General features: G+C 42.7%; 2 protein-coding genes across 3 annotated transcripts in view; one reads left to right on the top strand and one right to left on the bottom strand.

The window, feature by feature from the left end:
• Positions 1-11,590, bottom strand: part of nrg2a (neuregulin 2a) — a 145,483-nt gene extending 133,893 nt beyond the window's left edge. The window contains exon 1 of the mRNA XM_029770014.1: positions 11,169-11,590. Coding sequence (XP_029625874.1) covers positions 11,169-11,577 — 409 coding nt within the window. The 5' untranslated portion in view covers positions 11,578-11,590. The remainder of the gene's footprint in view (positions 1-11,168) is intronic.
• Positions 11,591-14,329: 2,739 nt separating this feature from the next.
• On the top strand, positions 14,330-24,135 carry puraa (purine-rich element binding protein Aa). 2 transcript variants are annotated; one of them, XM_029770013.1, is made up of 3 exons: positions 14,335-14,492; positions 15,037-15,198; positions 19,579-24,135. In XM_029770013.1, exon 3 carries the CDS (start codon positions 19,656-19,658, stop codon positions 20,511-20,513), a length of 858 nt encoding a protein of 285 aa, XP_029625873.1. In that variant the 5' UTR covers positions 14,335-14,492; positions 15,037-15,198; positions 19,579-19,655; the 3' UTR covers positions 20,514-24,135. The 2 variants fall into 2 exon arrangements, with proteins under 2 accessions (XP_029625872.1, XP_029625873.1); XM_029770012.1 differs by lacking the exon at positions 15,037-15,198 and having other exon boundaries at positions 14,330-14,492.
• The last annotated feature ends 1,029 nt before the right edge of the window (positions 24,136-25,164 follow it).

Raw genomic sequence — 25,164 nt, 5'->3', positions numbered from 1 at the left:
GGTTGCCTTCGAGCCATACTGCCACTGTGTCTAACACAACATATAACCACCTAGCAAGCTTTATTTTAGCTCAGTATAGTAGTGGAGAAATTGTATAACTTTCTCAAAATATACCAGCAGGAAAATAACCAGGAACAGTTATTTTCATGCCTCACGCATGATGAGGCATGCGTGATACGAGGCTTGTTTACTGTCAGTGAGGCAGTGAGGAGAAACATGCCTTGACAATGAGCAGCAAAAGAAAACATCCCATGTGTGGAATATACAGATGCAATAAAAAGGAAAGTGAAATAGAAAGGGCTCTGTTAATATCATATACAACACTAACTGTGACTAGGTTAATACAGATCTCTGTAAGGGATATCATTCTGTCAGTACAGATCTCTGTAAGGGATATCATTCTGTCATTACAGATCTCTGTAAGGGATATCATTCTGTCATTACAGATCTCTGTAAGGGATATCATTCTGTCAGTACAGATCTCTGTAAGGGATATCATTCTGTCAGTACAGATCTCTGTAAGGGATATCATTCTGTCAGTACAGATCTCTGTAAGGGATATCATTCTGTCATTACAGATCTCTGTAAGGGATATCATTCTGTCATTACAGATCTCTGTAAGGGATATCATTCTGTCAGTACAGATCTCTGTAAGGGATATCATTCTGTCAGTACAGATCTCTGTAAGGGATATCATTCTGTCATTACAGATCTCTGTAAGGGATATCATTCTGTCATTACAGATCTCTGTAAGGGATATCATTCTGTCATTACAGATCTCTGTAAGGGATATCATTCTGTCATTACAGATCTCTGTAAGGGATATCATTCTGTCATTACAGATCTCTGTAAGGGATATCATTCTGTCATTACAGATCTCTGTAAGGGATATAATTCTGTCATTACAGATCTCTGTAAGGGATATCATTCTGTCATTACAGATCTCTGTAAGGGATATCATTCTGTCATTACAGATCTCTGTAAGGGATATCATTCTGTCATTAAAAGCAATAAATCCACACAGTAGGAGCCACTGAAGGAATGGGGTGTGATGGCTCTATAGGCTCTCCCAGTTCATGCTGTAGGTGATGGGGTCAGTGTGTCGGTCTGGGGGCCAGCTAGAACACAGTAGGAGCCACTGAAGGAATGGGGTGTGATGGCTCTATAGGCTCTCCCAGTTCATGCTGTAGGTGATGGGGTCAGTGTGTCGGTCTGGGGGCCAGCTAGAACACAGTAGGAGCCACTGAAGGAATGGGGTGTGATGGCTCTATAGGCTCTCCCAGTTCATGCTGTAGGTGATGGGGTCAGTGTGTCGGTCTGGGGGCCAGCTAGAACACAGCAGCGCATCTCACACACACACACTCTGCTCTCTATCTTTCAACAACAAGCCGAGCAGGGACCAGACGGAAAGAGGGCCTGTTTGTGGAGGAAGATAAACACGTTGCTGCAGCCAGTCCAGATTACACCAGCTAAATGATGAGTAGAAGCCACACTGGAGGGAAACAATAAAGGAGGAGGGAAATGATACAGTAACCTCCAGCTCACTGAAAAACACACTCCCTCTTACTCACAAAGACATAATATATTTGACATTTTCAACTAATATCTATCATTGCATGTACACCAATTTTGAAAGGCGGGATCTCCCACTCAATTCAAAGAAACGTTTCTGACACAGACAGTGATTGAGTCCCAGGACTAGTCTCACCAAAGCAGGTTTTGAACAACTAGACAGGTTAATAAACTCTTCAGCATTCTCCATCAAATGTTCCAACAGTTATGACAAATAGCACATATGTAACACTCAGCTGGATACTGGGAAAGGGCCTGAATAGAGAAAAAGAGAAAGAGGGAAAGAAAGAAAAAAGACAAGTTGAGGCCCGATAGTTGTGGAAAAGAGATGCAAAAAGATAGTGAGCATTGAGATGGCAGAGACAGAAGAATGAGAGAGAGAAGAACGAGAGAGAGAGAAGAATGAGAGAGAGAGAGAAGAACGAGAGAAAGAGAAGAATGAGAGAGAGAGAGAGAAGAACGAGAGAAAGAGAAGAACGAGAGAGAAGAACGAAAGACAGATAAAGAGACGAATGAGAGAGAGAGAAGAATGAGAGAGTGAGAAGAACGAGAACGAGAGAAGAACGAGAGAGGGAGAAGAAAGAGAGAGAAGAATGAGAGAGAAGAACGAGAGGGAGAAGAATGAGAGAGAGAAGAACGAGAGAAAGAGAGAAGAACAACAGAGAGAGAGGAAAGAGAGCGAGAGAGAGAAGAATGAGAGAGAGAAGAACGAGAGAAAGAGAGAAGAACAACAGAGAGAGAGGAAAGAGAGCGAGAGAGAGAAGAAAGAGAGAGAGAACGAGAGAAGAACAAGAGAGAGAGAGAAGAATGAGAGAGAGAAGTACGAGAGAGAGAGAACAAGAGAGAGAGAAGAACAAGAGAGAGAGAGAAGTACGAGAGAGAGAGAGAGAGAGAAAGAAAGAAGAATGAGAGAGAATTTCCAATGATGCCATGGTTGAAAAGCGCTCTCTCTTTCTAAAATACATAAACATTCAGGAATGCTTGCCCTGAATTAGAATTGATCTGGAAACTTGATTAGGAAAACTCAAGGCTAGCTGTTGATAAGCACATTCAACTCCGTCCGTCTGTCTGTCTGTCTGTCTGTCTGTCTGTCTGTCTGTCTGTCTGTCTGTCTGTCTGTCTGTCTGTCTGTCTGTGTCTGTCTGTCTGTCTGTCTGTCTGTCTGTCTGTCTGTCTGTCTGTCTGTCTGTCTGTCTGTCTGTCTGTCTGTCTGTCTGTCTGTCTGTCTGTCTGTCTGTCTGTCTGTCTGTCTGCACGCCATTGTTTTGTCAGATATCTAGTGAGAGACATGATGCTGCAAAATGGGCAAAGTGCTGACAAGTCCCTGATGTTGACAACTACTACCAATAAAGATATGAGTAATTAGCGCCTACTCTTTGAGCCATGACAGATTTACATACATTCAATAACTTATTGTGGTTAGGAAAGGACCAAGTTAGCAATACCTTCATTGTGCTTAGAATATGCGTTTCAAGTGTTTGCCTTTTTCCCCCATAAAGAATCAGAGCTGTGCCTCCAACTGGAAAGTGTCCACTTCACTGATGCAGAGGGACTTTCGTCTTGGTCCACCACCCACCACTACTAAACAGTCATTCATTATTTTTAAAGGCGTTTCATGTTAAGACACACTTCAATCCACACCTACAACATACCTAAGGAAACAAACCCTCTCTTAGGATATGTAACATGTGTGGGGTGAACATGGCCGGACAAGTCCCTTATATTGCACCAAGAGGTGCCCAGCGGGAGTGCCGGCAGACCCTCTTTTCAACACTTTGTCACGCTGCACACAAACAGTTGCCTTTCCCATAGTCCTTTGTTCCGGTCGTTTTGTTGGAGTCAACTCCTCTTTAAGGAATACCTGGGATAGGATAAAGTAATCCTTCTAACCCCCCCCCCCCCTTTAAAGGATTTAGATGCACTATTGTAAAGTGTTTGTTCTACTGGATATTATAGGTGAATGCACCAATTTGTAAGTCGCTCTGGATAAGAGCGTCTGCTAAATGACTTAAATGTTAAATGTAAATGTAACTTCCTGTATCTAGTGTACTATTACAAGTCATGAGGACCCACTCGGACAGACACACACACAGGCATATGCACACAAGCAATTCCTTCCATGTCTGCATGGTTATACTAATGCATAAATAACCAAACAAATGTGAACCAACAAGTTCAAGTAAGTGCATTAACACAGACGCATAAAATCAAGCATACCAGTAGGCTCACGGACACGCAAAATTACAGCTTATGCACAATGGGAATTAACACACCTATCTGAATCCACACACATCTTGTGGAGGAATGACCCTGGGTGTTTTCCTTCCTATTAGGTGAATTACAAGATTACACAATGTTGACACAGAGTGGGGATGTCCTAAAAAGGGATCCGTGCTACGTGCAGAGGATTACCACATAGAAATGAGACACAGATTTCATAACCTGGTTTCAATTAATGCAACAGCTGATTCCATATCTGTCTACACAGTCTATTTTTTATGCATGTCTGACAAGACATTCAGGCTGTTTACAGCCTCCTTAATTAAATGTACTTCCTGAATTGGAAAGAGGATATAACTGTATTATAACTTCCGGAAAACAAAACAGACTCCAAATTAGGAGAGAGAGGAGAGAGAGAGCGAGAGAGAGAGAGAGAAAGAGTGAGAGAGAGAGATAGAGGAGAGAGCCAGGAGAGATGGGAGATTGACGAGACATAAAGGGAGAGAGAAGAGATATGGAGGAGATAAAGAGGAGAGAGGGAGAGAGAGAGAGACAGAGGCGAGAGGAAGATATAGAGGAGAGGGGAAGGAGAGAGGGGAGATAGAGAGAGAGAATAGAGTGGTAGAGATGAGAGAGATGAGAGACAACAAGAGAAAGAGAGGGAAAGAGAGAGAGAGGTGGGGAAAGAGGAGAGAGAGGAGAGAGAGAGTAGAGAGGAGAGAGAGTAAAAAGAGGAGAGAGATGAGAGAAAAAGGAGAGAGGGGAGATAGAGAGGAGAGAGAGAGAGAGGAGAGAGAGAATAGAGTGGGAGAGAGAGGAGATAGAAAGGATAGAGTGGGAGAGAGAGGAGAGAGAAGAGAGACAGGAAGAGAGAGAGGGAAAGAGAGAGAGGCTGGGAGAGGAGAGAGAGTAAAGAGAGGAGAGAGATGAGAGAGAGAGAGGATGGAGAGAGGAGAGAGAGGGTGAGAGAGGATATAGAAGAGAGAGGGAGATGGAGAGGAGAGAGAGAGAACATCAAGTGTTGGGAGAGAGAAGAGAGAGAGAGGAGAGAGGAGAGAGAGTAGAGAGGAGAGAGATGAGAGAGAGAAGAGAGAGGAGAGAGAGAGGGGAGAGAGAGGGAGAGAGGAGAGAGAGGGGAGAGAGGAGAGAGGGGAGAGAGAGGGAGAGAGAGTGGGAGAGAGAGAGGAGAGAGAGAGTAGAGAGGAGAGAGAGTAAAAAGAGGAGAGAGATGAGAGAAAAAGGAGATAGAGAGGAGAGAGAGAGAGGAGAGAGAGAATAGAGTGGGAGAGAGAGGAGAGAGAAGAGAGACAGGAAGAGAGAGAGGGAAAGAGAGAGAGGCCGGGAGAGGAGAGAGAGGGTGAGAGAGGATATAGAAGAGAGAGGGAGATGGAGAGGAGAGAGAGAACATCAAGTGTTGGGAGAGAAAAGAGAGAGAGAGGAGAGAGAGGAGAGAGAGTAGAGAGGAGAGAGATGAGAGAGAGAAGAGAGAGGAGAGAGAGAGGGGAGAGAGAGGGAGAGAGGAGAGAGAGGGAGAGAGGAGAGAGGGGAGAGAGAGGGAGAGAGAGAGGACAGAGAGGGAGAGAGGGGGAGAGAGAGAGGAGATAGAGGGGAGAGAGGGAGAGAAGGGATAGAAGGGAGAAAGAGAGGAGAGAGAGGAGAAAAGAGGAGGGAGGGGAAAGAGAGAGAGCGCGAGAGAGACAGGGAGAGACAGGGAGAGAGAGGGGTGAAGACAGTGAGTGAGTCTGCTGTGAAAGGTCACCTCCTGTGCTGTCCTTTAGAGGCATGATGTGCTTATGGAGATGGTATACTGCAGTGGGAAAGCAGGCAGGCGGCCGGGCGGTAGGTCACACAGAGTTACTGATGAATAGTTGATGAGCAGCTGGCTTGGGTAAATCAATTCTCAGAGCTACCCTCATTAAACCCCCCCGCACACACACACAAACACAGGCAATTAAACACAGTAACATTCTATCTCTCATCCACTTACCTCGATCAATAACACAAACCTAAACATACTACACATAAATTAATCAATATTCTCAAATGGCTACACTAACTCACTGTCACAAAAAGTAACTACATCAACTGTTATTAAATCGGTGCTGTAGCTGTACATCCAATCAGAGTAGATACAGAGTCAGCCCTGAACATATTCTGAGACCATTCATGCTGTGCCCGGATAGGATGATTTAAATATTGAATTTGATATTTTACTGGCTGGGGTTTGTGAAGGAAGGGAGTGCAGCACAAGATAGCAGAGAATGACTAAATAATTAAAGAGGAAGGGTAAACTTCAGCCGCCTTTATCAGCAGCAGGAGACTGGCCAATTAGTCCCAGCACCCTGGCCAATAAGCATCACACAACCACATGACACTGCCCAATCAGCCTCCAGCCACTGCTGGACATCGGCCAATCATTAAAGGCTGCTGGATGTGGAGGACACCAAATGAAGGGAAACTAGCAGGTAAACAAGCCACGGATCCTGTAATAGAACGTCAAGGCTGTTGAGGGATCAACATGACTGACAGCTATTCTCACACAGTTGGAGTTGGATGACTGAAGGTCTGGCCAAAAACACACAAGTACACACACGTCGAACAATTACCACATTCTCAGACACACACAAGTAACCCATAGCAAAGTCATCTCTCTGTGTTGCTTCCCATGAAACATTTACAGTATTTCCACAAGGATAGAGGATATGGAATAGTCTGCTTCTAAACTTAATAAATGTGTGATTGTGAGAGATCTAATTACATGGCCACTGGCCACAGCTGGATTGCATATGAACGTCAGGTTGGCTCTACGGCGCTGTTTGCGTTTTGTGTAAGCTAGTATTCAAATCTGTGGGGAGGGAAAGAAAACAGCTTGACTGACGTTCCAGCTGGACTCAAAGAACGTTTTGGTCTGTTTCCTGGCTGCCCAGAATCCTGATCATATACTGCCTCTATGTGGTGAACGCAATGCATTCTTCATTGTCTACTGAGAACGACTGAGTCGTGAAGCAGAAAAGGTCAAACATGGCACATAAACTGCTAAATATTGTCCCAAATGGACCTGTTATTCTCAAATGACTGTGACCATTGGACAATGGACCAGTCCCAACCACATCACATTTATTTAACTAGGCAAGTAAGTTAAGAACAAATTCTTATTTACAATGACAGCCAAACCCGAGCCAACTGTGTGCTGCCCTACGGGACTCCCAATCACAGCTGGATGTGATGCAGCCTGAATTCGAACCAGGGACTGTAGTGATGCCTCTTGAACTGAGATGCAGTGCCTTAGACCGCTGCGCCACTCGGGAGCCCACATGACCTAGCCAAGCAAACACACTGTGATCTACGGATAAGAAAAAGTATTTAACAGCCAAGAACATAAGATCAGATGAATTAGTAAAGATCAATATCAATTAGAGGCCATGTCATTCAATACACCAACTGTGATAAACTAAGAAGCTGACATGAATAAACCAAATACATTCAAAGTGCTACAGAATTACAACAATGTGTTGCAGCCTGGCAGTGTAAGCAACAAGTTAGAAATTGTATAGCTCTGATAGTGGATTAAAGGAAATATCTCATATGAGATATTACCTTTCTGGGCTGTCAATTACAAGATATTATGGAGTCCTTTTGGCTCATAACCCTCAGTAGCTCTTTGATCCTACAGGGCCTGGACACACTGACCTAACCTGATGCTGGAGAACCCCATAACCAGCACAGGACTGCTGTGATGATGGGAAAATACGTGTACATTTCAACAGAAACCATTGATCATTATAGATATCATCTTTAGCCTCCACCGATGGTTGAGAATTCATCAGTGGCATTATCTACACAAATACTGTAGCTAATGTTCCTGTCCCTGACCATAAACAACTCCTATGTCTTCATATGAACCCTGTTTGTCTGGGCTCTAACTGTGCTTTTTAACCTTTAATTACTATAGACCTTTAATCAAAGGTCAAAACACTCCTTTGATGGTCAGGGCTCTCTGACTGAGGTTCCTTTTTGACTCATTCCATTACTTGTAATAGCGTGTAGGTGGCAGGTAGCCTAGCAGTTAAGAGTGTTGGGCTAGTAACTGAGAAGCTGGATGGAATCCCTGAGCCGACTAGGTGAAAAATGTGTCAATGTGCCCTTGAGCAAGGCACTTAACCCTAATTGCTCCTGTAAGTCGCTCTGGATAAGAGTGCCTGCTAAAATTACAACATAAAATATGTAACTCCAAGTCTTCGGAAACAGTGAAATGCAGATCTGTGAGTCAATATGAGTGAGTGTATAATTGCATGAGCGATCAAGGAAGAAGAGAGATAGACCATTGAAAATGGCCCCGTAGCTGGTGCTCTGGCTGCTGACAGAGTCCTGGAGTTTAGAGGGGAAATGCAGAAGGGCTCAGTGCATAAATGCATCACCCAGGGAACATGTACAACAACCTACACAAACACTGATCATCGTGTGTGACCTGAATCAATACCAAGCCCTTCCTGAGAATTCCACAGGTCTCTGCCAACAGGTGTCCTCATCCCAACCTGTCAAAATCCACTTTATCCTATTGGCCCAATGGGTCTACACTATATGTTCGTCAGAATCCTGACCGTACTAAATCACACCTCTTAACCTCAGATTCCCATTGTCATACCCATCCATAAATCCTGCCTGTTTGAAAACCAGATCCTATCTGTTCGGTACCCCACTCCATCATGTTGGTTCCCAGTAGGCCTGCCTGTTGAGGCAAATGGGCATCAGACATCCTCCTGTAGCAGGAGCTCCCTGCCTCCATCAACACGTTATTCATGTTTGGTGCCATATAGCTGTGCTCGGTTACATTTTAACATTTTAGTCACAGCAGCTTACAGGAGCAATCAGGGTTTTACCTAGTCGGCTCGGGGATTCGAACCAGTGACCTTTCGGTTACTGGCCAAACGCTCTTAACAGATAGGCTACCTGCCACTTTGTTATACAGAGAGCCATGGGCAAATCCATGTCTCTCACCTCACTGCAGCTGTGACCTGCAGTGGGAGTAGATGCCTGCCTCCAGTGCCATGCAAACATTATTGTGCAGTTCTATTCTTCTTCATATCATATGTGCTGGTACTTATTTATGTGATGTTTGTCAGGATATGAAATGCTTGCTATAAAAAAGACAACAAACATTCATACAGTGTTACAACCAAGGATGAGAACCGAGCAGATACACAAATAACCCCCCCCCCCCCCCCCCACACACACACACACACACACACACAAATACATGGGCTAGAAGATGCTAATATGTAGGTCTCCTCCATGGGGTGTATGGCTAGACAAAAAGCTAGTGGCCCCCTCCACACTACCTGCAAAGAGACTTTCAATCTAGGCCCAGGCATAAGGGACTGACAAAAAGGATATTCTTACCCCAAAATGTGAGCTAAAAGGCAGACGTGACATACAGTATTTGAAATCCCACTCAGTTCGTGTGTCGGTTCTGTCTGTCTCTGACTGTCAATCCAGAGAGGAACAAAGTCATCCGGTGCTACCACAGCTACATCAACTGGGACCTCTCAAATCTCAGCACACTTCTAAAACAAATAACACCAAATGATATTAGCAAAACAGGCGGATTAATAACGGACTATAGTTTACTGGATTAACTTCCTTGTCCAATATTAAAAGCTAAAATGCTAACTTAAGAGGAAATGAGCTCATAAATAGCTACGCTCACTCCCTTTGGTAGAAACTGCAGTCTGTCCTTGTTAGTAGCACAAGCAGCCCCTCACCAATCAAGTGAGGAACAAATGGTGCCTCCTTAAAGCTTGAACAGAGAGATGCTGCTAAATGCTGAACCTGGAGTGTCACAATGTTTACTCAGGACAATCAATTTAAAATGTCCTTCTCCTCACCCATCCAGCACCTCACTAGTTGTAATGGTGGCACTTCATAATAAACATAAACTCTATATTCAGAAATCTCAAAAAAACATTTTCTCCAGTCTAATATCCAGAAGCTATAAGCCTACTACGAGTAAGGTATAAAACTATGGACCAAAAAATTGTCAGAAGTAGACCCATTCCCGGTGGGAAAATGGAGATCCTTCATGATTTGAATCATTTCGTGAAAGGTCGTCAGGCCCAGCCCATTTCGGTCTTAGAGAACTGGTCGGTTGCGGCGCGAAAGAATCAGCACCATGGACAGGGGTTTCAATTGCCATTTTGCTCTTCAGCGTCACTATTGTTGTTTAACGGAAACATTATATAAGAGCCTGATCATAATATTTTCAGCAGAGACCGGACAGACTGTTCACACAGAGACATAAGATAACTGCAATTATGGGAAATACATTCATTTCCTCGAAGTCAAGGAAGTCAGGAGAGCCTAGTTGTGTTAGTTTGATTATGGTTGCACGTTGTCAAGTCCTACACCATCCACTATGCCTATTTCTCTCAATGGATAGTATCCTACGGTAGACCTGCCGCTTATTTACTGTCCGGATCTGAACATATATGGGTAAGGGCCAGAGCCTACAGGCTTAAAGCCATCATAACCATGACAGCCTCTGCTTGTGCGCACATCAATTTCACCCCTTGACCACAGCAGTTTTCTTCCTTTTACGCAGAGATACGCATATATGACGTTGATTGGGATGGGGAAGTACAGGTTCAATGCGTCCTAACTTGTTTAAAGGCATCTACTGCCGGAACAGTTGCTATGAAAGCCCAGTGCTTTCATTAGCACAAGCGCAAAGCAGCAACCGGCAGAGAGACCAACTTTGCCTGGGATTTTAGAGATCACATGCAGTCTACGTTATCATGGATTTAAGGAAATAATATTTGTTTTTATTGACATCTACTATTGCCACTGTTTTGTAAATGTATCACGGTGAAGTTTCTAATCATTTTTGAAGAAAGAAATGATTTCCACGATAATAAATATACTATACGCATGTGCGTGTAGGCCTACTGCATCAAACCTCATGTTTATTAAGCAAAGCCACGACTATGTTGCACCTTGGGTAATGAATGTATAGTTTTAATCAACCAAATGATCCATGCCTTGCATTTCTGGAATCTTACGACATGTCAAGTGCCTGTGTGTGCGTGTGTGTGTGTGCGCGCGCATGTGTGTGTGTATATCAACCGTATCATGTAGCCTATGGAAACCACTCGCCTAAATGTTTAGCCTGTCGAATATTGCTGCAGAGACGCCCCATGGGTTCCCATCTGTTACTCACTCTCAAACATCTTTAAATCACTATTCCACATGCAGACTATAGCTATGTTGACAAGGGGAGAACGTATGGCCACTTGCAACTGAATGAATTAGCCTACAGTTCTAATCATTTGATGTGCTTTGCCAGGATCGACTTCACTGTCAAGATTAAAGAATAAACTTACCGCAGTTTTCACACAAGATCCTCCCAACATCTTTTTTTAGATGATTCCCACTAGTGTCTAGGGGAGCATACGATGCCTTGAAAACCAGAGGCTCATCAGTTGGGTCCATGAAAAAAATATACTTGTGATTCTTTATCACTGTGGTGCAAAGAGCCTCCGATCCGAATTCCCCCACGGTGACGAGCTGCTCCCGTTCCAGACCTCCACTGTTCCGCGGCCACAAGTCCAGCACTTTGACATTCACACGGTATGCCTCGGCTGAGTCGTTCAGAGGCGCGGACTGCACCTTGCCCTCGATCACCACCGCGGAATTGTAAGCCTGGTCCTGCAGAGAATTCAAACTCGGGGAGTAGCAGGCGAAAGAGACCCCGATGACCAGCATGGATAAATGTACTGAATCAAGCCTCATGCCGCCTGCTTTGGCTCGGTGGTCGCTGGTCGCGTTGCGGCAGGGCTCTCTGGGCTGCGGGGCGATGGCGGTGGAGCTGGGTTGAAGGGAGAGACAGCAAATAGGCTCCAGAAGCACGGCGGCGCGGCAGACCTTGCGTAAGTGTCCATGCCATCGGGATCCGCTGCTTTTTCCGATAATTTTGCAATGGGGAAACACCAGCTAGGAACCGGAAACCGCGTAGGCTAATGATGCTGGGTTCAAAATCCCGTCACTGCATTCTGCTAAAAATACATTCTAAAATGCAAAGGATTCGTGGATTCTTCCCTTCAGAAGATGCCATATGCTGACATAGTCGCCTATCCGCAAGACGACGCCAGTCTATCTTTGCTCAAAAATTGCAGTGGTCTGGTGGGCGCCTTGCTCAGCAGTGATGGCTTTCTGTATCATTCACCACAGAGAAAATACGCCAAATACTGCAGTCAACAATTAGTTTTGTAGTCCACTTGCAAAAAATGCATACGATTCATCCCTCTAAATAAACTGTGTTTTGCTCCACGGGTAATAAACCGCCTTCTCCCACAGCCCGTCTCTCTCCGCCTCCCCCACTTACCAGAGACGGAGAGAACATATGCTGATTGCCAAAGGCTCTACCACAAAAATAAAATGATTTAAGATTGGAGCACTATGATATAGCCTACGCCGACACAACGGCTTTCGGTCACCACACTCCCCCCCAAAGCCAACAAATGACTATCACTTCATGCTCTTCCCCATCACCAAATGGTTTCACGTTAAAATGAAATAATGAAATAAATACTGAAATGCATCACGCGTCCGTTTTTAAAATAGCTTATTAGAGTAGACATATCCCTCCAAAGAAAAAAGGTAAAAGATCGATTGAAAAAGCAGCTGGAATCAGTGCACTAGATATAAGGTGTTTCAGCTGAGATGACGCTGCGAAAGCAATTCAAAGCCTTGGATTCTTCATCCGACTGTTTTGAATGAGTTTTGCGTCTCATTCCATTATGAAGTCATGCCCTGCATTCAGATCACATTCGCTGCTCTGCCTCTGAAAAAAAAACGGATGCTGAGGCGCTGCATCAAATCCACACAAGTAAAACAGCTGCGAATGGGCTTTTAAAGACAGGATAAAACCATATCTTTCACAATATAACAATGCATGGACAGACACTTGGTGCATATTGTTTTATGTGTGTGGGCGGTCAATGAGACATGCGTAATGGCATGGAGAGAACATGTAAACTGGAATTGAATATAGGCCTATACAACACATTCAGAAGCACACATCCTTCTTGTTTTTGTATAGTGAATTAGCTAAATAAGACTATAATTTGAATGCGGAGAGAGTCCCTGGATGTGAAGCTGAAAGCATTTACGAAGGGCGACATCTGCTGACCAACAAACACTCCCCAGAGCAGGTGAGGAACGTACGTCAGATTCTGAAATGCTCGCCTCGAATATGACGATTAGCAACATAGCATGCTCAACCCCAAGTAAGCCTACATAGCAAGGTCAGACAGACAGACAGACCGACAGGAAGAAATGACATTGGCAACACTGAGCCTTAAACACGAAGGCTGACTAAAAACATAAAGGGAGAACTTATCCAGTCTTGTTACTATTTTGGCCCACTTTATCACATAAGATAGCGTGTATTGCCTCTTTGGTAACATAAGAAAGCTGACCCGCCCATGAACAAAACATGAAGACCGTATTTAAATATAGAAGTTCATGTATTAATATCCCCCCACCTCTCCACCAAACTTACTAAGAAACGCTCATGAACAGCACGCACAACGTTTGTCATACTAAGAGATTCTCCAACAAATAGGCCTACCTACTAACGAAAGACCTTAGATGAGTATGTGAAATGGCCCAAGAGACGCAGCACTCCATGATCTTCCCATGGAACGCACGAGATCGGAGAGCTGTCCATGGTGCTAACCCCATCACGCCCAACTGGAGAAGCGCGTTCTCTCGTGCGGCTGTTTCAAGTCTACTCAGCTGTTGTATTATATTCTATAAGTGCTAATAAAAAAATCTGTATATCCATGAGAAGACATTTGTTAATGAAATTTCAATTTAGCCACCAACCACAATGTCTAGATTAAACCGCCCATTTAGGCTAATTAGCTCGTCATTTGATACATCTTCTGGGGATAAGGACTAAAGTACGTCTCTGGCTGTCAGCATAAACAGGTTGGCCATATATAACGACCAATTAAAGAGAGAACCTACGTACAACCTCACCTACGTTACATGACTAGGCCTGCCGCCTACTGTACAGGATTGGGCTATGCGGAAGGAATCTTTTATTTTACCCCAGAAGAGCAAATTTCACATCTACTAGAAAGGGTTTTCAATAAATAAAAAATGTGTTCAAATAATTTAAAAGGTGTGTTAATTGAATTAAGACATTACAGCGGACGTATAGGTTAGTTACCCTTCGGCTGAACATTGAGACAGTGCACGTATCAAATAAGTATTCCATTTTCCGAATAAATGAAAGTAAGACAAGATGCCTGAATAGATTGAAGTGGAGGGATAGATTTAGTAAGACGCAACAGCACAGGTTTTGGTTCTCTTCAAAAAGAAAATCCAGAAAGTACTTTTGGGTTGAGAAATCTTTCTCAAGCTGCAATTTCTAAAGAGCAACAGTGCGAGGCGCACGCGTTTTGCAGTTCACCCAGTAACTGAGCGTGCTGACATCAGAGGACACGCGTGCGGCGTTGAACTTGTAGGCTACGTGCGTCCCTCTCCATGCCACGACTCGCTGTTTCGTTCCATCTTGTGAAGCGGTGAATCACTGACAGTAGGCCTACAAGGAGTTACTCACCTTTGTCTTTTTAGTGTCTGTCTGCGACGAGGCTACACCGAGGCTGTTCAGGCGCTCTGCCTGTAAACTAAGCGGGGTAAGATATGCCTATCCTTGTTGTAATAGGTCTGTGACTTTGGGAAGAGGACGACGGGTTTATTTACATGTCATTGGGTTAATCACTGCAAACCTCTTTCTCACTCAATTGGTGCTCTGTTATGCAAGCGATTTCCCTCAGTAGTGGACAGTAGGCAGACAGCCTTGACGTGATAGACGAGATTTCCGGTAATATCGAAAGTAGTTGCCAGTCAAGCAATGTTGACAACTGGCACTGCAGTGAATCGACAGAAGCCATATAAGACATGTCTGCAAAAGCCTATGGAGACTGACAACCTACATCGCGCCCTCTGGTTTTATTCATAGCATACCTCAACACAAATCTTAGGCGTTTTTAAGTCAAGAAATATACTTTTCACACAATGACAATGTTGTCACATACATTCACAGCCCAATCAGTGTTTTTGTTGTTGCATCCTCCTTTGTCAACCCCTTTACTGACATGACACCTCTTGAAGTCATTTATGAGATTGCTGGATATCTTGAGTGTTTGACCTTTGCTTTTAATGACTTTCATATTGCAGTGTTTTGGATCAAGCATCCTGGGACAAATGAGCCAAACGTCCAAAGAACGTCTATAAACGTGTCATCCCCTTGTATAATATTGACCTATGATCCAAGACGAACACACAAAATAAAAATCCACCAGACAGCGTCTGAAAATGCAACTGTAACTCCAGAGGAAGGTGGGACAAACGTGCATTTTAGAGATGTTACATCATTAAACGTGCATGTATATAGCATACAGACTTAATTAGCGTAATATTTGCAACTGAGTGAAAACATGCCGAATATCCCCCCCATTTTCAGAGGTGGATTAGTTTTCTTTGTTTTATTCTGCTTCTTTGACCCTTGTGCCCATGAAGATAAGTCAAGCTGTTGTGGGGATAAGTCAACCTGTTGTGGGGGATAAGTCAACCTGTTGTGGGGGATAAGTCAACCTGTTGTGGGGGATAAGTCAACCTGTTGTGGGGGATAAGTCAACCTGTTGTGGGGGATAAGTCAACCTGTTGTGGGGGATAAGTCAACCTGTTGTGGGGGATAAGTCAACCTGTTGTGGGGGATAAGTCAACCTGTTGTGGGGGATAAGTCAACCTGTTGTGGGGGATAAGTCAACCTGTTGTGGGGGATAAGTCAACCTGTTGTGGGGGATAAGTCAACCTGTTGTGGGGATAAGTCAACCTGTTGTGGGGGATAAGTCAACACTTATGGGGATGATCAAAAGTATGAATCCAAATAATGACATATCAAGGGACCATTGAAACAATGTTCTTATCCATCACAGTTCCCAATTCTTGGACGCATGAAGAAGACGAGAACATTCTTATGATAAATGGAAGCGAACACCAGCCTATACAACTGATAAATGGCCACATCTGCGCTATGAGAAGTTCTATAACACTACTATTTCAATAAGTGTGTGTGTGTGGGGGGGGGCTCTGACTACAAAATCAGCTATACATTTTCACAATTGTATCTTACCTTGGCACAATATAGTCTGATGTGTGAATCCAAAACGATGCAGTGAGATATCTTAGTGAGATATATAATCTTAATCGAAAGATATATAATCACACGCTACAAGACAACATACATTTTGAGGCCTCTGCACTGATGGGCGGGAGGGAAAGACAAGCTAAATACTATCATATATCCATCAAATTCTATTGTCGTTGTTAAATAAAATGATTGCCTATAGGTAAAGCTGTTGGCTGACGTTTTATGGGTCTCGTTGTTAGTTGCGAGTGAGACCGAAGCAATATCATTGTTTTTCAGCAACATCATAACAATTTCCTCTTCGATAAAAGTTATCCTTCGGTCTATTTCTGAAACATTTCACCTATACAATATCTCCTTTGACTTACACGTTGATTCTTAGTCTATTTGGAGCCTAACCTTTCAGTTTATTCTCAGTGAGCGTCTATTTTCGATATTTCCATTTTGATTAAAGACATTTGTAAACAATTTGTAGGCGATGAGAACGTTTTGTAAAATATTTTTCAACAAATGTCCCGTCATTCACTATTACTTTGCTCGAGAACTGCGAAATATATTAGAATTGATTAGGCCCTAGATACGCCACCCTTTTCCACCTTGAGGGATCTAGAAAGGTATTTTTTCAAATGTATTATTTTCATAAAGAAATTAGACGTTACACAAAATGTGACCAGCAATGTGGAAATAAGCAACATTTGCTAGTTGAGATGTATGAAGCCAAATGAAAAACACTTAAAAGCAAAGTCTAATCAGCAATAATATTAATTTAGCTGTGATAAGACCAGCTACATAAAAAGCAAATGCTATAATTTTTGCTATATAAACAATTACAAATAGGATAGATATTGGTGCATCTGCCGCTGGTGTCAACGTCACTTTCAAAATTAAAATAAATACAATAGTTTATTTGATTTAGTTGACAATATGTCTACAAAGCACAGGCACCCACGTTTCAGTTTTCAAATGAATTGTGTCAGAGTAGGCTACAGGTCTACAAAGTCCCATTGGCATTCATGTGTACATAGCCAAAATGAAGATTTCCACAACCAAACAATGTATATCATTCGATGGCGTGCATGTGGGCTAGACTAGAGAATGGAAGCAATGCATCTGTTTGATTTATTGATAGATATTAGTTCTTAGGCCTGAAAGAATTCATAAACCAGCGCATGATGCACCAAATTTGCAATTTCTTCCTTCCTCAAGTGAACATCAACATCATGCATATCAAACGAAGATGTTTGTGGTCATACATTATACTCTATACGATATATCATATATTAGCTTATTCAAGTACATCTGAATAACAAGGAATTTAATCAAATCAGAATCTAATAATCTAAATATTAGATGCATTTAATTCGTTCTACTTGTTTTTGTAACACTAGTATACACTTATTTGTATAGTTATATGCGTGTTCTTCTCTTCTAATAAAAAATAAAATGTATTTTATTGCAACGCTTAAATCGTTGGGACTTTAGCATTTTCGATCAAAAAACACAGTTTCAAACACGTCCTTTACATCCTGATAATGGCAATAGCCTGTGCTATTTTTCACCAATGTTAAATCAATTAAAAAGGAACGTAAAATGAATTAAATTAAGTTTAAATCCTTATTTTATAAAATAAATTTCAGCAAATATAATTACGTAAGAAAAAATGGTTTATAGTCGATTACACACGAGATATAATGTTTTATTGAATAAAAGTTACAATTCTATTTTACATAGGCTAACGATGGACTATAGCCTACATCTCAGTGCTAGAGGCGTCACTACAGACCCTGGTTCGTTTCCAGGCTGTATCACAACCGGCGGTGATTGGGAGTCCTTTATGGCAGCGTAAAATTGGCCCAGCCTCGTTAGGGTTTGGCTGAGGTAGGCGTCATTGTAAATAAGAATTTCTTCTTAACTGACTTGCCTAGTTAAATAAAGGTTAAATAAAATGCAAAAATAGTTGCTACTTCTTTAATTCACACAAGTTATAAGACAATAGTAATAGAAGCACTGTTTAGATAACATACCGTACGAAAAATAATTCTGAAAGCTATCCAATCGGACGGATGGACTTTGATACAACGGAATTTTATGACTAATGATTAATAGGTTATACATATCTAGTTCTTGGCTTACAGTTGAACATCTCCTATTTCAAATTAAATAATGTGTTAGTTATGTCAATTATCATATTTTAAATATGTAGAATTGAAATTTTAAGTTTAAAATGTTGTGCATTTGTCTCGAAGTTATTTGCGCAGTTTGGAACTCGTGAGATCAGGTTACATATGACTGGATCACTAGGCCTACTATTTTCATATTGAAATAAAAAGACTTGGTTTTCATAAATTAAAAAAAAAGAAACATCTGATCAACGTAGGCCTAAAATCTGAGAAACGAGTAGGTATCACAAAAGTGCAATTCTGAAATGTTGGCCTACAGTCTATTCTAGTAGGCCTAACCATACTCTATTTGGTAGACCTAAGGCTACTTTCTTTTTGGTAGGCCTAACAAAACGAATGGTAACGCTTCTTTTAAGTAGACCACATTAACAGGGGATTGAAAAAAATACTCCCCCTTTCACCATGATAGCGTGTCTGTCTTGGCTTACATTGTGTCATATCATCCCAAGGTCGAAACTGGGAAGGTTGGTACAACAACTGTATGTAAACGACAAATAAATAAGCCAGAGACACTTAAATCAACAGACGTTCTTATTAAACCTGGCAGCAGACCTTCCAGTTGTTTCCAAATAGGGGTGTCACTTACAATACTTAATATAGAGACAGAGAACAGGTTTCCAAATGTCACGAATCAAGGCTTTCACATTGATTTGGTAACAGTGGCGGTTAATTGGTAGGTCTACATTGGATAGACTAACAATGTATAAATAGATATGCGTAAAATGTACCTTTTGGCCTAGACATCCATTTGGGTTTCATACTTAGCCTACTGCCAAAGTAGTAATAGATGGTAGACCTACATAGTATTTTCACGCTACAAGGGCAACCCTAACGTATGTAGCCTAATGTCAAATGTTTCCTTGAAGGTGACGCTCTGCAATGTTTTGCGGCCACCATAAGCTGTCGCTCATTCTATGCATGGCTTATTGGAAACATGGAGTTCTTCATTTTTATTTCACCTCTTTTCCCATTGCATTATTTATCATCATTAAAACATAGGCCTACGCACAACAAATTCGCAAACATAACAGACAATAACCAACAGTGCAATAACCTAGTAATAACCCCCGTTAGAGGAATTAAGCCCTTTTTAGGCATAGACCTAAGATTTTAAGAATTAAGGTTTTATTTACACGATCCAAGTAAAATGCCACGATTATTGCACTTCAGGATTGCTCTTCATCCAATTTGACAGTCAAAATAATAACTTCGATTTAAGCTTTGAAGTGGTAAGATTGAATCAGAATAACCTGAGAATTTAGACGCCGAGGAAAAACGGCAATTCATGTATGAATGCGCCACGATTGTATGTAGGCCCAAATTATATTATAGAATTTCCACTTTGAGGCCCCCTCAATAGATGTTCTTCTTGTATTTCCCTCTGTGTAGATCTCGCGAGAGTGGTGGCGTGGCTGGCTGGCTGTGTGGTTGCAGTAGACAGAGGGAGAAGGCAGGCAGGCAGCATCATGGCGGACAGAGACAGTGGAAGTGAGCAGGGAGGAGCAGCCACGGGCCCGGGCGTCGGTTCCATACACCCAGTGACAGGAGGGGCGGGCTCGGCTTCCGGGCTGCAACACGAGACGCAAGAGTTGGCGTCGAAACGGGTTGACATTCAAAATAAACGTTTCTATCTGGACGTGAAGCAGAACGCAAAAGGCCGCTTCTTAAAGATAGCTGAAGTCGGGGCCGGTGGAAACAAGAGCCGCCTCACTCTCTCCATGTCAGTGGCAGTCGAGTTCCGTGACTACTTAGGGGACTTCATCGAACATTATGCCCAATTAGGTCCTAGCAATCCGGACATCGCACAGGATGAGCCGAGGCGAGCACTTAAAAGCGAATTCTTGGTCCGGGAGAATCGGAAGTACTACATGGATCTGAAAGAGAACCAGAGAGGCCGGTTTCTGAGGATTCGACAGACCGTGAACCGGGGGCCCGGTTTGGGATCCACGCAAGGCCAGACAATTGCTCTGCCTGCCCAGGGACTTATTGAGTTTCGTGACGCTTTGGCAAAACTCATTGACGACTACGGAGTAGATGATGAACCTGCGGAGTTGCCCGAGGGGACCTCCTTGACAGTGGACAACAAACGCTTTTTCTTCGACGTGGGCTCCAATAAATACGGAGTGTTCATGAGGGTAAGCGAGGTGAAGCCAACATACCGCAACTCTATCACGGTGCCCTACAAAGTGTGGTCCAAATTTGGAAATACGTTCTGTAAATACGCGGAGGAGATGAAGAAGATCCAGGAGAAACAGCGTGAGAAAAGGGCATGTGAGATGCAGCAACAAGAGGAGATGCATGCTGATGATGCAGACGAGGATTGATATATAGAGCAAAAACATGCAAGAAAATAATCAAAATAACAAAAAGAGAAATTATAATAACTTTACTGTAAAAAGAAAGAAATCTAAAGATTTAACTGTAACTGTTTAACTCCAAGGGAGCACCACCCACAAAAAAATAAACCTCCACAAACTGACAGTTCAGACATGTTGTCACCCATCGCTGGATGTTACCCACTTACCCACCATTAATACAGTAAGCGGCTGCTAAACAAAGTAATAACATTATATATGAACCGTGTTTCCTACTTGATGACAGATGATAAAGAACTGAGTGTTTATTTCTCTTATTAACCAATAACTTTTGTACACGTTAAAGATATTATTAGTGTTTGCAATATTCAAATGGAATTATTGCCGAGTTATGAGAAACAAGTCCTTTTCATTTGACTTCAGCACAAATCAGATATTTTAGTTTTTTTTAACCAAAATTTAAAACCTTTTTAAGAGGTTGACATAGTGTAGGCCTACTTGCCACCCTATTTACCTGTACCTGTGAGTAGAGATTTGTTTACACATGAATCATATGAGGGCTAGGCCTGCTTTGGAATTTTGTTTAGATGTCATGCAGTCTGCCTATGTACTTTTTTCAATGTCATGCAACGAAATAAGTGCTCTCTCTCTCTCTCGTGCAATATGCATTGCATTGAACTCGAACACATTGAACTGGTCAATGGAACTCGACATGAAGACTTTCAAAAGGAATATTACTGTTGTAACCTTTGTTTCTATTGAAAGTGTGGTCATGCAGATCGTTATACTGTAGACTCTTTGTGTCTCGTCATGCAATGTGTTTTTTAAAAAGGTACCGTCTTAGATTAAGGAAGTGCAGTGACAACATGCAGCACATTACATGGGAAGTGGTTGAGAACAGCATATTTGTCATATAGACCACTCAATCCTGCTAGCACCGCCTAATTGGCATTATGGTGTATTGATAGTGCTGATTTAATAAAAGTAAAGCATGGTTTTGAGAGTCTGAGATGTATGTGAACATCAGCACTTATGAATAAGAGGTTTTCTGTTGGGGAATTTGACACACAAAGGACCAGCAAATATCAGCCAACCAATAAGATGCCAATGTACCAATGAGTGCTGTTGCTGCATGTTTACCTGTACAAAGCCTGATATTGGTTTTCACACATTGTGGCTCAAGGACACCTCTCCAAGCTCGTGTTCATCCCTGTAAATGCTCAACTGATCTTTAGATTGAATGCTGGTCTGAATATCTCAGTTGTTACCAAAGAAGCTGGCAACAATCAGATCATGTCAGATTTACCCCAGTATTCAGTGAAAAGATCACCTGGTGTATTGGATGAGTATAAAGCAGCAGGCCTAACTGTCCTTGAGCCCCCCTGGTTAAAGCCACTGATGTAAATGGTACACGGATGGGAGCGTCCTCTTCGGCATATAAACAACCTGGTGCCTTAAACACTCCGCATGATTACATGCGGGCCTGATGCTTTGGATCACAGTTTGGGCTCTTGTTTTTTTTCCCGCTTTGCTTTTCCGTGTGCCGCAGCACAACTTGTGGTGCCAAGGGGTTCTTTAGGAACCCTTCCGAAAAGAAAAGAGGCAGATTACAAAGCTTTTTCTGCAACCTTTCCCCCTTTCCCAATCTCACTCTCATCCCCAAGCCATCCAGGTATCGGCCTACATGTAAACGTGAAAGGGGGTGGTCACCTAGAAGACAATGCATAGGAGGCTGCTCTTCACAGGCCCAGCCTGGTGAGGTGGACCGGAGAGCAGGGGCTGACTGGTAACATCACTGTGGACTGGATTGAGAAGGCTTGTTGGAGGCCCCCCTGTGACGCTCTCTGTGTGTAGTTCTATGGCTTGGGCAGTAATGTGTAATTTGTAAGTTGCTAAAGACCTCAATTAGGGGGAGTAGTAAGCATGTCTTATTTTGATTTGTGTTTAGTTTTTTAGTTTGAACTTTTCAGCGTTATTCCACATCTTTGTCATTTTGAATGTTTTGTTTTTTTTTGCTCACAAAGGATATTTTCTTTTCAGTGCAACATTTCATTACTGTGTGCAATATCCTATGTGCCGATTGGTGGCAATATGTATATCAATTAAATATATGATTAATATTTGAACGCATGTGGCTGAATTCCATGTTTATTTCTCTTCAAGGTTTTACATGCCTTTATCTGCACTTAAACAGAAGTCCAACCTGGGAGGAAAAGTCAATCTAACAAAGCAAGCTTCATCCTTCCTGATGAGGACACACCCAACACCCTAACATTCACAATAACTAACATGCTAAGGAATAGTGTCGTCTGTCTCCTAGGCCTCTATTACCTCTCCCTATGGCTTGGGAAGTCTGTCTCGTAGGCCTCTATTACCTCTCCCTATGGCTTGGGAACTCTGTCTCGTAGGCCTCTATCACCTCTCCCTATGGCTTGGGAAGTCTGTCTCCTAGGCCTCTATTACCTCTCCCTATGGCTTGGGAAGTCTGTCTCCTAGGCCTCTATTACCTCTCCCTATGGCTTGGGAAGTCTGTCTCGTAGGCCTCTATTACCTCTCCCTATGGCTTGGGAAGTCTGTCTCGTAGGCCTCTATCACCTCTCCCTATGGCTTGGGAAGTCTGTCTCCTAGGCCTCTATTACCTCTCCCTATGGCTTGGGAAGTCTGTCTCGTAGGCCTCTATTACCTCTCCCTATGGCTTGGGAAGTCTGTCTCGTAGGCCTCTATTCCCTCTCCCTATGGCTTGGGAAGTCTGTCTCGTAGGCCTCTTACCTCTCCCTATGGCTTGGGAAGTCTGTCTCCTAGGCCTCTATTACCTCTCCCTCTGGCTTGGGAAGTCTGTCTCGTAGGCCTCTATTACCTCTCCCTATGGCTTGGGAAGTCTGTCTCGTAGGCCTCTATCACCTCTCCCTATGGCTTGGGAAGTCTGTCTCCTAGGCCTCTATTACCTCTCCCTATGGCTTGGGAAGTCTGTCTCGTAGGCCTCTATTACCTCTCCCTATGGCTTGGGAAGTCTGTCTCGTAGGCCTCTATTCCCTCTCCCTATGGCTTGGGAAGTCTGTCTCGTAGGCCTCTTACCTCTCCCTATGGCTTGGGAAGTCTGTCTCCTAGGCCTCTATTACCTCTCCCTCTGGCTTGGGAAGTCTGTCTCGTAGGCCTCTATTACCTCTCCCTATGGCTTGGGAAGTCTGTCTCGTAGGCCTCTATTACCTCTCCCTATGGCTTGGGAAGTCTGTCTCGTAGGCCTCTATCACCTCTCCCTATGGCTTGGGAAGAGTAAATGGATTGGATGATTGTAGGGAATTAAAATATGTTGAGTTTTGCTGCAAAGGAAAAACAGGTTACAGCCTTGTTTCTTTATTTGGTACGATATTTCTGAAGGTGTATGGTGTACTCCTTCCTGTCTTCAGTGGTTGATGTTTGTAGCACATTGCTTTCCCAGGTGGATGAAATGTCAGACCAATATTAGTTTGAAATTATCTCAACAAGGAATGTATTTTTTCTCTCTTATGTTGCCGCCCTTTACAAAGAGGATAATGGATGAACTCATTCGGTGTTGATGCATCGAATATAATTGATGTACATTTTACACATTGTAAAAAAATAAATGTAATTTACCCACATCTGACATAAATGAATCTTCAGTATGTATGTGCTTTTTCTCATGTGGTTCTCTTCTGTAAGAAATGGCAATGTGAGATTGCCAAACTGGGTAGGGTTTCTACTCCGTGTCTATTTTCGGTTATGAATATTGCTATGCTACAGAAACACTTCAGCTAATCTATCAGATACTAGAGCATCATGTCGCCCATTACATGTTTGTGATTGCTTTATTTTACTATGTTATAAATGATATGGCTTGCAGTGATTTTGTGATATGCGCTTTGTATTTTATCCTAGGATTATCTTTTGTTTTGCCAAGCAATAACCTACAGAAACTTGTAAAATAACACTTACAGCTCAATGTTCTACCACCATCATGTGTAGCAGCTAATTGGTTCTAGGTTTCCATACCACTGATTTACAATTGTTAACCTCCCCATATGTGCAAATCCTCCCATTGACATCAATGGGCAATTTTTAAGTCAGGAGGGGGGACATATTTGGTGTGCTGGAATCTATAGATGATTGAATATTATTGTCACTGCTGGACTACTAGAGAACCAGCAGCTGCACTGCCAGTAGAGACTAAAACATGATTTGTAGGGTTAACAGAAGCTTTAGGACGGACAGTGATATGTATTATAAAAACACTACCTCTGAAGAAGAGGCATCACATAGTCATGATGACTCCTTTACAATCTCCAGTGTTAGACTTTTGTAGAGTCTGTTCAAGATCTTCACTGCTTGTGTAGATTCACATTTGTCCTAGGCTACCCATGGACATCCACATGTGAAGGTCAAGCAAATTTCCTTCTGGCTGGTGTTAGAATAGAATGAGACCTGCTGTTTGTGACGCGAAGGCTATGTAAACATTGAAATGAAATGCAAAGAAATGTAAAAGGTATGTATTTATATGTCTGCCCCGTATATGTTTAGTCAAATGTATTATTCATATACCCAAAATGGCCACGTGGGCAAACTCAACACTGCTACGGTGGCAATATTTATGATTCTCATGATGACACCGGTCATGATATATGTAATGTTCCCATTAACGTAA

Source organism: Salmo trutta, chromosome 12, assembly GCF_901001165.1.
Source record: "Salmo trutta chromosome 12, fSalTru1.1, whole genome shotgun sequence".
Classification (NCBI taxonomy): domain Eukaryota; kingdom Metazoa; phylum Chordata; class Actinopteri; order Salmoniformes; family Salmonidae; genus Salmo; species Salmo trutta.
Note: the sequence above shows the minus strand (reverse complement) of the source record. Positions and strands in the feature narration are given on the sequence as shown.

Bases quoted from the DNA above. Each gene is read 5' to 3' on its own strand.
- puraa (XM_029770012.1), top strand. From the start codon at position 19,656: ATGGCGGACAGAGACAGTGGAAGTGAGCAGGGAGGAGCAGCCACGGGC.